Source organism: Bison bison, unplaced genomic scaffold (genome assembly GCF_000754665.1).
Source record: "Bison bison bison isolate TAMUID 2011002044 unplaced genomic scaffold, Bison_UMD1.0 scf7180017864280, whole genome shotgun sequence".
Classification (NCBI taxonomy): domain Eukaryota; kingdom Metazoa; phylum Chordata; class Mammalia; order Artiodactyla; family Bovidae; genus Bison; species Bison bison.
This window is the reverse complement of record NW_011494852.1, coordinates 1,575,452-1,585,559: the sequence shown is the minus strand read 5'-3', so window position 1 is coordinate 1,585,559 and position 10,108 is coordinate 1,575,452. Positions and strand designations below refer to the sequence as shown.

Here is a 10,108-nt window from a genome sequence, read left to right as displayed (position 1 = left end):
GGGGCCTGGAGCCCAGGGAGCCCGCAGCCGTGGCAGAGTGCGGTCCGGGGTACCGGATCTGTGCTTTTCTCAACGCTCCGCAGCCAAAGCCCGCGCTTTAACGCAGTACCCACCCCGCCACCCCCAGTCCCTTCTCTGCAGCTGCCTCCGCCTCTAGACAAAACTCTCTTTTTCTCATAACAAAAACAGAACTTTGGCGTGGGAAAACATCTACCCCCTTCTGGACCTTTCTGGGCAGAGTTCTTTTGGGCTTTATGGGGATGGAGACGGAAACGGCAACCCACTCCAGTATTCTCGCCTGGAGAATCCCATGGACGGAGGAGCCTGGCCGGCTACAGTTTTCAGGGTCGCGACAAGTTGAGTTTTAGGCCAGCTTTTTCACTCTTTTCTTTCACCTTCATTAAGAGGCTATATATAGCATCCCACAAATACATTCTACATCCAAGTTTTCCTGCCTGCCTCTCTGGCCGGGACTTGGTCACAGTTCTGCAGGGCATTGGGAATCCAGGAGCAAAGACCTCAGCCCAGGAGTGTGTGATGGGCTCCTGCTCTAAGGAATCAGGGTGGGAGATGGGTGAGGCCACCGCACTGGCTTGAAGGTCAGCAAATCAGAGGGAAGAGGAGAACAGAGAAATGAGCTCGAGCCAAAATGGCTTGGAAGATGATGGTCAGATCTTCCAGCTTCATCTTAAATGAGCCAAGGAGAGGTTTAGAGTCAATTATTTTTAAAATTTGTGACACATCTGTGTGAGTGTGCATTATTTAAAGGCCAGAGTGAAGCATTAGCACTGAGAATGTTCTCTAGCAAACCATCTCTGGAGAGTGGGATGAAATCGTCTAAAACATTCTTGTATCCTGCACCTTCATTTCAAAAGATGATTTGTAACATTTTCACTGAGCTACACAACCACTTTAACCTTGCTGTATAAACATCTCCAACGTGTTCTGTTTTCAGTCACTGCTCCATCTATTTTTCCTGAACTGCTTTCTCTTACTCCAGTTCTTAATTAGGACTTTTTTGTTGCTGTTTGCCAGAGTACTCCCTTGAGTAACTATTTCTTCAAAGAGACGCATCCTTTCTGAGTTTTTGCAACTCTAAAAAAAAAAATGTCTTTTTGTTGGCTTTATCAAAGACAGCAGTTTGGCCAGGCAGAGAATATTAATACCTAGGTCACAAAGTTTCCTCCCAGAGCTTTATATAACTTCTCAACTTCTGTTAACTTAATGGATCATAAAATCCTGCAGCCAAAAAAAAATTTAAGCCACCTGAATATGCAGGCACCCAAGACTAGTTAAATCCATCAGGGGGCAACCAGTCAATAGAATACTCTCCAAAAAAAAGAACAAGGGGATACATGTATATGTATGGCTGTGTCCTTCACTGTTCACCTGAATCTACAACAACATTGTTAATCAGCTATCAATTCAGTTCAGTCACTCAGTCGTGCCCGACTCTCTGTGAACCCAGGCCTCCCTGTCCATCACCAACTCCCAGAGTTTACTCAAATTCCTGTCCATCAAGTCGGTGATGCCATCCAACCATCTCATCCTCTGTCATCCCCTTCTCTTCCCGCCCTCATTCTTTCCCAGCATCAGGGTCTTTTCAAATGAGTCAGTTCTTCGCATCAGGTGGCCAAAGTATTGGAGTTTCAGGTTCAACATCAGTCCTTCCAACATCAGTCCTTCCTTTAGGATGGACTGGTTGGATCTCCTTGCAGTCCAAGGGACTCTCAAAAGTCTTCTCCAACACCACAGTTCAAAAGCATCAATTCTTTGGTGCTCAGCTTTCTCTATAGTTCAACTCTCTAATCTGCTATACCCCAATACAAAAGGTTAAAAAAAAAAAGACAAGGAAGCTGTTTATTAATATGGAAAGAAAAATTGTTAAACCAATTGCAGAAGAGGTCTAAGGTACCCTTCCATTTATGTTAAAACAAAAAAGGGAAGGATCAGAATACACTTGTGGGTATGTACATAAAATACCTCTTTAAGGATATAGAAGGAACTAGAAACATTTGTTGTCTCTGTAGAGGGAAAGGGGGTAGTTGGGGAGGCAGGGGTGCTACAGAGATTGTTAATTGAAAAAAAAATCAAAACACTTTTTATATCTATTGAATTTGATCTTGGGGATATTCTATGGACAACAAAAATAAAACACAATTCCTATGACCTTCTCTAATTTTACTTAAAAATCAGAATAACTATCACAAATAAGTTAAACAAAGCGCTGGTACACCCTGTACTTTTTTTCTTCAAGCAGACTTTCCCATGGAGATCCCAATGCACCCCTGCGGGGGGTGCTGACGAAGGCAGTCAGCCATTCAACAGATCCAATTGTGGACTTGACTCCGAGGTCCTCTGACCATTGCAGAAACCTCCATCTCAATTTGATCCCAGGCTTTTCCATCTGTCTGGGGACAGCCTTGCTCCTTCATGCAGTTCAGGCACTGGCCACCTGTAGATTATGTGTCCCTCCAGTCTTGCATTGAACTTGACCATGTCTTGCCACATGAGCACTCCATTCTTTCTTCACCCCAAAGACATATCCTTGTTTCCTTCTCTATTTCACCCACCTGAACCCCACCCCACCCCACCCCCAACACCTCTTATATATGTAGGGTTGACCAGAAAGTTCATTCAGCTTTTTCTGTAGCTTCTTATGGAAAAATCCAAACTAACTCTCTGGCCAACCCAATGTATTGACTTTTCTGCATCTCCCCTGCATTCCTCCTTACTTTTCTCTCGTACTTATTGTTCCTTTATACTTTTTCTCAGGGAATCCCATGTGCTTGTTTTCTAATTTTCTGTTTCAGTGCTCTGATCTGATTTTTAAAACCTCCGTGGAGGATTTTGGCTTTGAAAATCCTCTTTTTCATCCCCAAGAATTCTCCCTGTTCTGTTCACAGATTATTTCCTCTTTCCAGCCAACAGCCTTCTTTTCTAGCAATGCACTCTCTCAGCTATCACTTAGAATACACAGTAGTGTTGTTGGGGTTTTATTCCTGTATTTTACTGTTATTTGCTGTTGCTTCTAGTGCTGTTTCATGGGTGACAGGGCTCTTTCAATCCTCCGAGGCCATGCACCTGGGAGTGTCACCATGGGGACATTGGAGGGGCTCAGACAGAGTCCCACAGGGTCTGGGTTGAGTCAGGTCCTCTTTCCCAGGATGATTTCCTGAGGTGCCCCGCCTCTCCTCCAGCTGCCCCACTGCAGGCGCTTGGTCCTCTAGGCCCCCTTCCTGCTCTTGAGCTCTCGCCCACTATTGGGAGCAAGCCACAGCCCCTCCCCTTGGGGGCGGCTCTTACCTTGGAGAGGGGCTCCTGGTCACCCCATAACGCCTTCTGGGTCATCCAGGGCATCCAAAGAGTATCGGGCGGTGGCGATTCATCACCTACGGCCAGGGGGTTCAGCGAGGGCAGCAGCCGGCTGCGCCGCGCCTGCAAGAGCGATAGCCGGAAGCGGCCACAGGCCCTGACCACGTCTACCCAGGGCAGATTGCTGGGCCGGCGATGCGTAACGTCGCGGATGTGGAGCAAGGAGAGCGGCAAGTTACTTTTCTGGGGCGTCTCTTTCCCATCCTCGCTGGATTTTTTTGAGGAGCTGGGGGTACCCGAGGACTGGGAGGCCATCTCGGAGCCCGGCCTGGCCACGAACGGTGGCGCCACGCGCCCCCGCCCCCACCTTGGGACCCACGCGCCCTCCCTGAGCCCGGCCATCTCACTGCCTCCTCTCACCCCGCAGCATGGGTTACTCCCAGGAACATGGGCTTCGAGTTTCTGGGCGCAAGAGGAATGAGGCCAAATGTGTGAAACTGTTTGTAGGGGCTCCTGGACAACCCACTTCACGTTCCACAACAGAGACATGACCCATAAGGTATAGAATGTACCCTGGATTAATTAAGACGCAGCTGGTAGGGGTGGGTGCACACAATATATAAGGGCATGAAGGAAGTATCTGTCATAATGCTAGTGGAAAACCAGAGAACAAAATGTCACCACTCGTTCTGGAGCAGACTCAGTGCTAGTGTGAAATTAGAACAACAGAGCAAGGGCTGTCATCTCTGGGGTGTAGAAGAAGTGCCTTTCTTCTTTCATTTTTCACAATTGTTCTCATTGTTCTATGATGTTGTTCTGTGATGTTACTTTGATAATGGAAAAAAAAACCTCTTCACTCTACTTTTTCCTTTTTAAAAAAATATTTACTTTGCTCGTTTTGGCTGCATCAGGTCTTAGTTGCCCCATAGTATGTGGGATCTTAGTTCCCCGACCAGGGATCAAACCCACGTCCCCTGCACTGGAAGGCAGATTCTCAACCACTGGCCCAGGAGGGAAGTACCTCCTTCTCTGTTCTCTTTTAAGTTTTTTGTTTGTTTATTTTTAACATGGACCATTATTTTAAAGTCTTTATGGAATTTGTTACAATACTGCTTTTTGTTTTTAATGTTTTCTGGTCATGAGGTATGTGGGATTTTTGGCTCCCTGCCCAGGAATCGAACCCACAACCCCCTTGCAATGGAAGGCTAAGTCTTAACCACTGGATGGCCAGGGAAGTCCCCTGCTGCTGCTAAGTCGCTTCAGTCGTGTCCAACTCAGTTGGACCCCATAGACGGCAGCCCACCAGGCTCTGCCGTCCCTGGGATTCTCCAGGCAAGAACACTGGAGTGGGTTGCCATTTCCTTCTCCAATGCATGAAAGTGAAAAGTGAAAGTGAAGTTGCTCTGTTGTGTCCGACTTTTAGCGAGCCCATGGACTGCAGCCCACGAGGCTCCTCTGTCCATGGGATTCTCCAGGCAAGAGTACTGGAGTGGGCTGCCATCGCCTTCTCCGGGGAAGTCCCCTGCACTCTCCTTTTCCCAAAGTCTTATCAGAGCACATGAGACGGCCTCAGAGCAGGGACCCAGGGCTACAGTGAAACACCTGGAGCCCGTGTGATCCCAGATGTGGGCACACACTCTTCCATCCTTGGTCCCAGTGCCTTCCTCAGATACTTTGGTGTCTTCTTCCTGAAGAGGCTGAGGCCGCCTGCCCAGATCCTGGGGCTGTGCCACCCACTGGGCTCCTGGCTCCCAGCACCAACCACAGGAGGGAAGGAACCACACCCCCCAGGAAAACAACAAGAATGGGAGAGCGACCACCCTGCTCCCATACGATTCCTTAAGTAAGTCAGACTCTCCTTATCTGAACCTAGCTTTCTTTACCACGAAACCAGAGAAAAGCCTTCACTTCTCATTTCTTTTTTAAAAGTTTCAGGGAATGAAAAATCAAGAAGAAAATACAAAAATGCCATTTTAATTAAACTGTACAGTCTGAATTTCTTTCTCTGACACTAACAGAAGTTAAAAATAGAAATCAATTTCAGCAAACTTCCAAGGCAGGCTTTGAAATGTCAAGGTTTTAAAAAAAAATTATTTCACAGCATGAATTTACATATAAATACAATCTATACAATGTATTAACTGAGTGATCAATGAACTTCCATCCTAGAGGAGGTCTGGTATTGGGACAGGCAGGGGCAGAATTCAATTACTGCCTCCTTAGTGGAAGACGCTTCAGCCTGGAAGAGGAAATAAAAGAGAGTTAGATACAAACAGAAAAATTAGATGATTCAGTGGGGGAGGAATATGAAAATGCCAGGCCTTTCCCTGAATCAAAGGGGCACAAAATACAGAGAGTGACCCACACCATGAAAGAAAGCAGCATTTAATCTGCACTCCTAAGATTCTGTTCCCCGCAAAACACACAGAGAGACTCACTCCACCTCTTATGTTAAGACCCATTTATAAAAGCAAGTTCTAATCCTGGTTTCACTTACCTATGTCATGTATGACCCTTGGGAAGGAACTAAAACAACAAAAAACCATGCTTGCTCTGGGACCAAAAGCTCCTGAGCTGCCAGTCTTAAACTCAGCTTTGAGCACACAAGAATGTTCATGGCAGCTCTAACTCACCACGCAGAGCTGGGTCACCCTGACTCTAGATCCTTGCTCTACAGCCCCAAACTGGAATACCAAAGGCCCCCAACAACAGCATAGAAGAATACTCTGTGGTGTATCCTATTAAAGAATACTCCATGGCAATGAGAACGAACCAGTTGTTACCAGGACGGTACGGAGGAATCCCACAGGCCAGATGCAAGAGCTCCTAGTAAGGTCCCTTAAATAAATCTCAAAAACAAGCAAGAGTAATCAGCGATGACAGAAGCCAGAATGGCTGCCTTTGGGGCTAGGAGTGGGGATCGTAAGTGAGCAGGGGTTTCTGGAGTGCTGGTTTAGTCCTTGATCTAGGTAAATTCAGGTAGTGAGAATGCATGGAACGATGAGCTTATGATGTGAGTGCACTAAAGAGGGTACTCCACTGTATGATTCCAGGTCTGTGAAATTCTAGAATGGGCAAAGCTAACTTAGAGGGACAAGACGCAGATCAGTGCCTCCTGGGGAGAGGATGGAGTTGGGGGAGGCGGGGTGGCAGACTGCAATGCCATCTAGAACGAGGCCGTACCGTCACTGAAGAAAAGCATCAGGGGCCCTTGACAAGAGTGAGACCTCAGCCAGGTGCTGGGGATGCAAGTAAGACCCATATGGTTGTGACCCTCAAAATGCTTCTCACAGGAGGGACTTCCCTGGTGGTCCAGTGGTTAAGAACCGGCCTTGTGAGGCAGGGGATGTGGGTTCAATCCCTGGGTCCAGGAACTAAGATCCTACATGCTGCAGAGCAACGAAGGCCCTGTGCCACAACCAGAGAGTCCAAGTGCTGCAACAAAAGATCCCGCATGCTGCAACTAAGACCCAAGGAAGCCAAACAAACAAAAAAGTAAATGGAAAAAAAAAAACCACCCCTGGCAGGAGACAGATGCAGACAAGTAATACACGGAGTGGAATGAGGCACGAAAGATGGACAGGCCCCCGGTCTCTCTGTGGAGAGTCTAGGAGGCTTAGGGTTGAGGGGCTATGGAAACTATACCTTTAACAACCACGAGAGCAATATTTAAATACACTTCACACCTCTGCCCCTGCCTTCCCCCCATCCCAGGCCCTGCCTCAGTGATAAGTGCTCTCAGGAGTGTAAGAACCCCTCCAGTCCTCTTCTCTGCAAAGATGTACATACAGGTGTACACGGAGAAATCCAAAGGAGTGAGGATGATAGTACCAACTGTATACACTATTCTGTAGCTTTTGGCCTCTTATTGTTAAGTTTCAGATGCCAATCAGCAAGCAGCCCATGTTTTCTGACTGCTATGCTTGGCACACTCCACCACACCTTCCGGATGGGCATCGAGGGGCTTCCAAGTGTGCAAGTGCCTCTCTGCAGGAATGACTCATTACGTGGCCCCAGATAGTCAAGGGTGATGATATCAGGTGTTGGTAATTGCCTCTCTGGGCCTTGCTTTCCCTGCCTATGAACTAAGGGGACACGAGTCACGGGGTGTGTGAGGATTAAAGGAGCCCACACCCATGTGGGTGCCTCCCAGTGCCTTACTGGCACGTGCCTTGAGAAAAGGGAGACCAGAAACAGCACAGCTGCTTCAGGGGGCTCTGGATTAAACTGAAATGCTCATATCTTTGTGCTTTTGAACCATGAGAATGTCCTGTCTACTGGAAAGACATAAGTGAAAAAGAACATGGGGCTGGCACTTGTCTTTCCAGATAGCAAATAACTATAAGGCCATAGGAATTAAAACAGAGTGGACGGGCTTCCTTGGTGGTCCAGTGGTTAAGATCTGCCTTGCAGGGGACACCAGTTCGACCCCTGGTCCAGGAAGATCCCACATGCCTTGGAGCAACTAAGCCCGTACACCACAACCACTGAGCCTGTGCTCTAGAGGCTGGGAACCACGACTACTGAGCCCATGCTCCCTAGAACCCATGCTCCACAACATGAGAAGCCTGTTTCGTCTCTCTTCATCCTGGGCCCACACCTGGACTTCCCCTACCCAGTCCTGTGGTAGACAGCAGGGTCTGCCCTGGGCTATGGGCTGGAAGGGAAGAGAAACCAGGACTTGCAGGCAGGGCCATAACAACCTCCAGAACCATCTTCCAATCCATTCCCCTCCTCTGAGGGTCACATGCTACAGTGGAACAAACTGGGATCCTGAGTAACTTTCTCAGTCCCATTGATGCTTCATTGGCTGAGCCACTGGGATTCAGGGGTTCTTTTAAATCACAGCTCGTTTATTCACTCTCACTAATATTTACAACTGGCCATCTATCTGGAGAAAGTTAAGTTGGATGCCTATACTACTCTGTTCACAAAAAAAGGAAAATAAAACAACTCAAATAAACTAAATGAAAACAAAACTGAAAAAAGCATGAGGACAGTCTACATACATATACAAAATCTTACATTAGGGAAGGCCTTTAAAAGACAAAATGTAAAACACACCACCACCAACAAAAAAAAAAACTAGTAAAATTGAGTGTACCAAAAATTAAAGCTTCTATTCAACAAAAGTCATGTAACAGGTAACACTCTAGAACACAAAGGATGACTATCCAGAATTATTTTTTAGTCTCTAAAAATCTTTTTATAAATTTTTAAATGTTAAAAAAAAAAAAAAAAAAGAGGGTTAGGGGGATACTTCTCTGGCAGTCCAGTGGTTAAGACTCTCTGCTTCCACTGCAAGGGTCACGGGTTTGCTAATCCCAGACCACCTGACCTGCCTCCTGAGAAACCCGTGTGCAGGTCAGGAAGCAACAGTTAGAACTGGGCATGGAACAATAGACTGGTTCCAAATTGGGAAAAGAGTAAGGAGTACGTCAAGGCTGTATATCGTCACCCTGCTTATTTAACTTATATGCAGAGTACATCATGAGAAACGCTGGACTGGATGAAGCACAAGCTGGAATCAAGATGCCAAGAGAAATATCAATAACCTCAGATATGCAGATAACACCACCCTTATGGCAGAAAGTGAAGAGGAACTAAAGAGCCTCTTGATGAAAGTGAAAGAGGAGAGTGAAAAAGTTGGCTTCAAGCTCAACATTCAGAAAACTAAGATCATGGCATCTGGTCCCATCACTTCATGGAAAATAGATGGGGAAACAGTGAGAACAGTGACAGACTTTATACTTTGGGGCTCCAAAATCACTGCAGATGGTGATTGCAGCCATGAAATTAAAAGATGCTTGTTCCTTGGAAGAAAAGTTATGACCAACCTAGACAGCATATTAAAAAGCAGAGACATTACTTTGCCAACAAACGTCCATCTAGTCAAGGCTATGGGTTTTCCAGTGGTCATGTATGGATGTGAGAGTTGGACTATAAAGAAAGCTGAGCACCAAAGAATTGATGCTTTTGAACTGTGTTATTGGAGAAGACTCTTGAGAGTCCCTAGGACTGCAAGGTGATCCAACCAGTCCATCTTAAGGAAATCAGTTCTGAATATTCATTGGAAGGATGGATGCTGAAGCTGAAACTCCTGATGCAAAGAACTGACTCATTTGAAAAGACCCTGATGCTGAGAAAGACTGAAGGCGGGAGGAGAAGGGGACGACAGAGGATGAGATGGTTGGATGGCATCACTGACTCAATGGACATGAGTTTGAGTAAACTCCAGGACTTGGTGATGGATGGCGAGGCCTGGTGTGCGGCAGTCCATGGGGTCACAGAGAGTCGGACATGACTGAGCAACTGAACTAAGGTGAACTGAACAGAGAACTAAGATACTACCTGCATGCCTCACAGTGTGGTCCAAAAAATTTGTTTTTAATTTTTTTAATAATAATTCCTAAAAATCAGTAAAACAGTACCTAAAATCCAGAAAAACAGTCTAACAGAGGACAGAACATTGTGAAATGTTCAGGAGCACGTTATTCACAAAGGAGCCCACAGGAAACGCTGAGACACAAAGCAAAGGATACTCGGCCTCGTTACTGATCCAGGAAATGCAGTGAAGATGACATGCCATTCTTCACCCATCAGGCTGCCAAACATCTCCATGCTGCTTGTAGCTGATGTAACAACAAGGTACTTCACAGTTCAAATGGATAGAGCCACTTTTGACAACAGTTTGGTGGTATTTATTCCTTGCTTTTAAGGGCTTCCCTGGTGTTTCAGATGGTAAAGCATCTGCCTGCAATGCGGGAGACCCGGGTTCGATCCCTGGGTTGGG

General features: G+C 46.5%; 2 protein-coding genes across 3 annotated transcripts in view; both read right to left on the bottom strand.

The window, feature by feature from the left end:
• Positions 1–3,717, bottom strand: part of WDR88 (WD repeat domain 88) — a 47,885-nt gene extending 44,168 nt beyond the window's left edge. The window contains exon 1 of the mRNA XM_010849279.1: positions 3,307–3,717. Coding sequence (XP_010847581.1) covers positions 3,307–3,717 — 411 coding nt within the window. The remainder of the gene's footprint in view (positions 1–3,306) is intronic.
• A 1,556-nt stretch (positions 3,718–5,273) lies between these two features.
• Positions 5,274–10,108, bottom strand: part of GPATCH1 (G patch domain containing 1) — a 56,082-nt gene continuing 51,247 nt past the window's right edge. For both annotated transcript variants that reach the window (XM_010848937.1, XM_010848938.1), the window contains exon 20: positions 5,274–5,554. In XM_010848937.1, the coding sequence (XP_010847239.1) occupies positions 5,524–5,554 (31 nt within the window). In that variant the 3' untranslated portion in view covers positions 5,274–5,523. The remainder of the gene's footprint in view (positions 5,555–10,108) is intronic.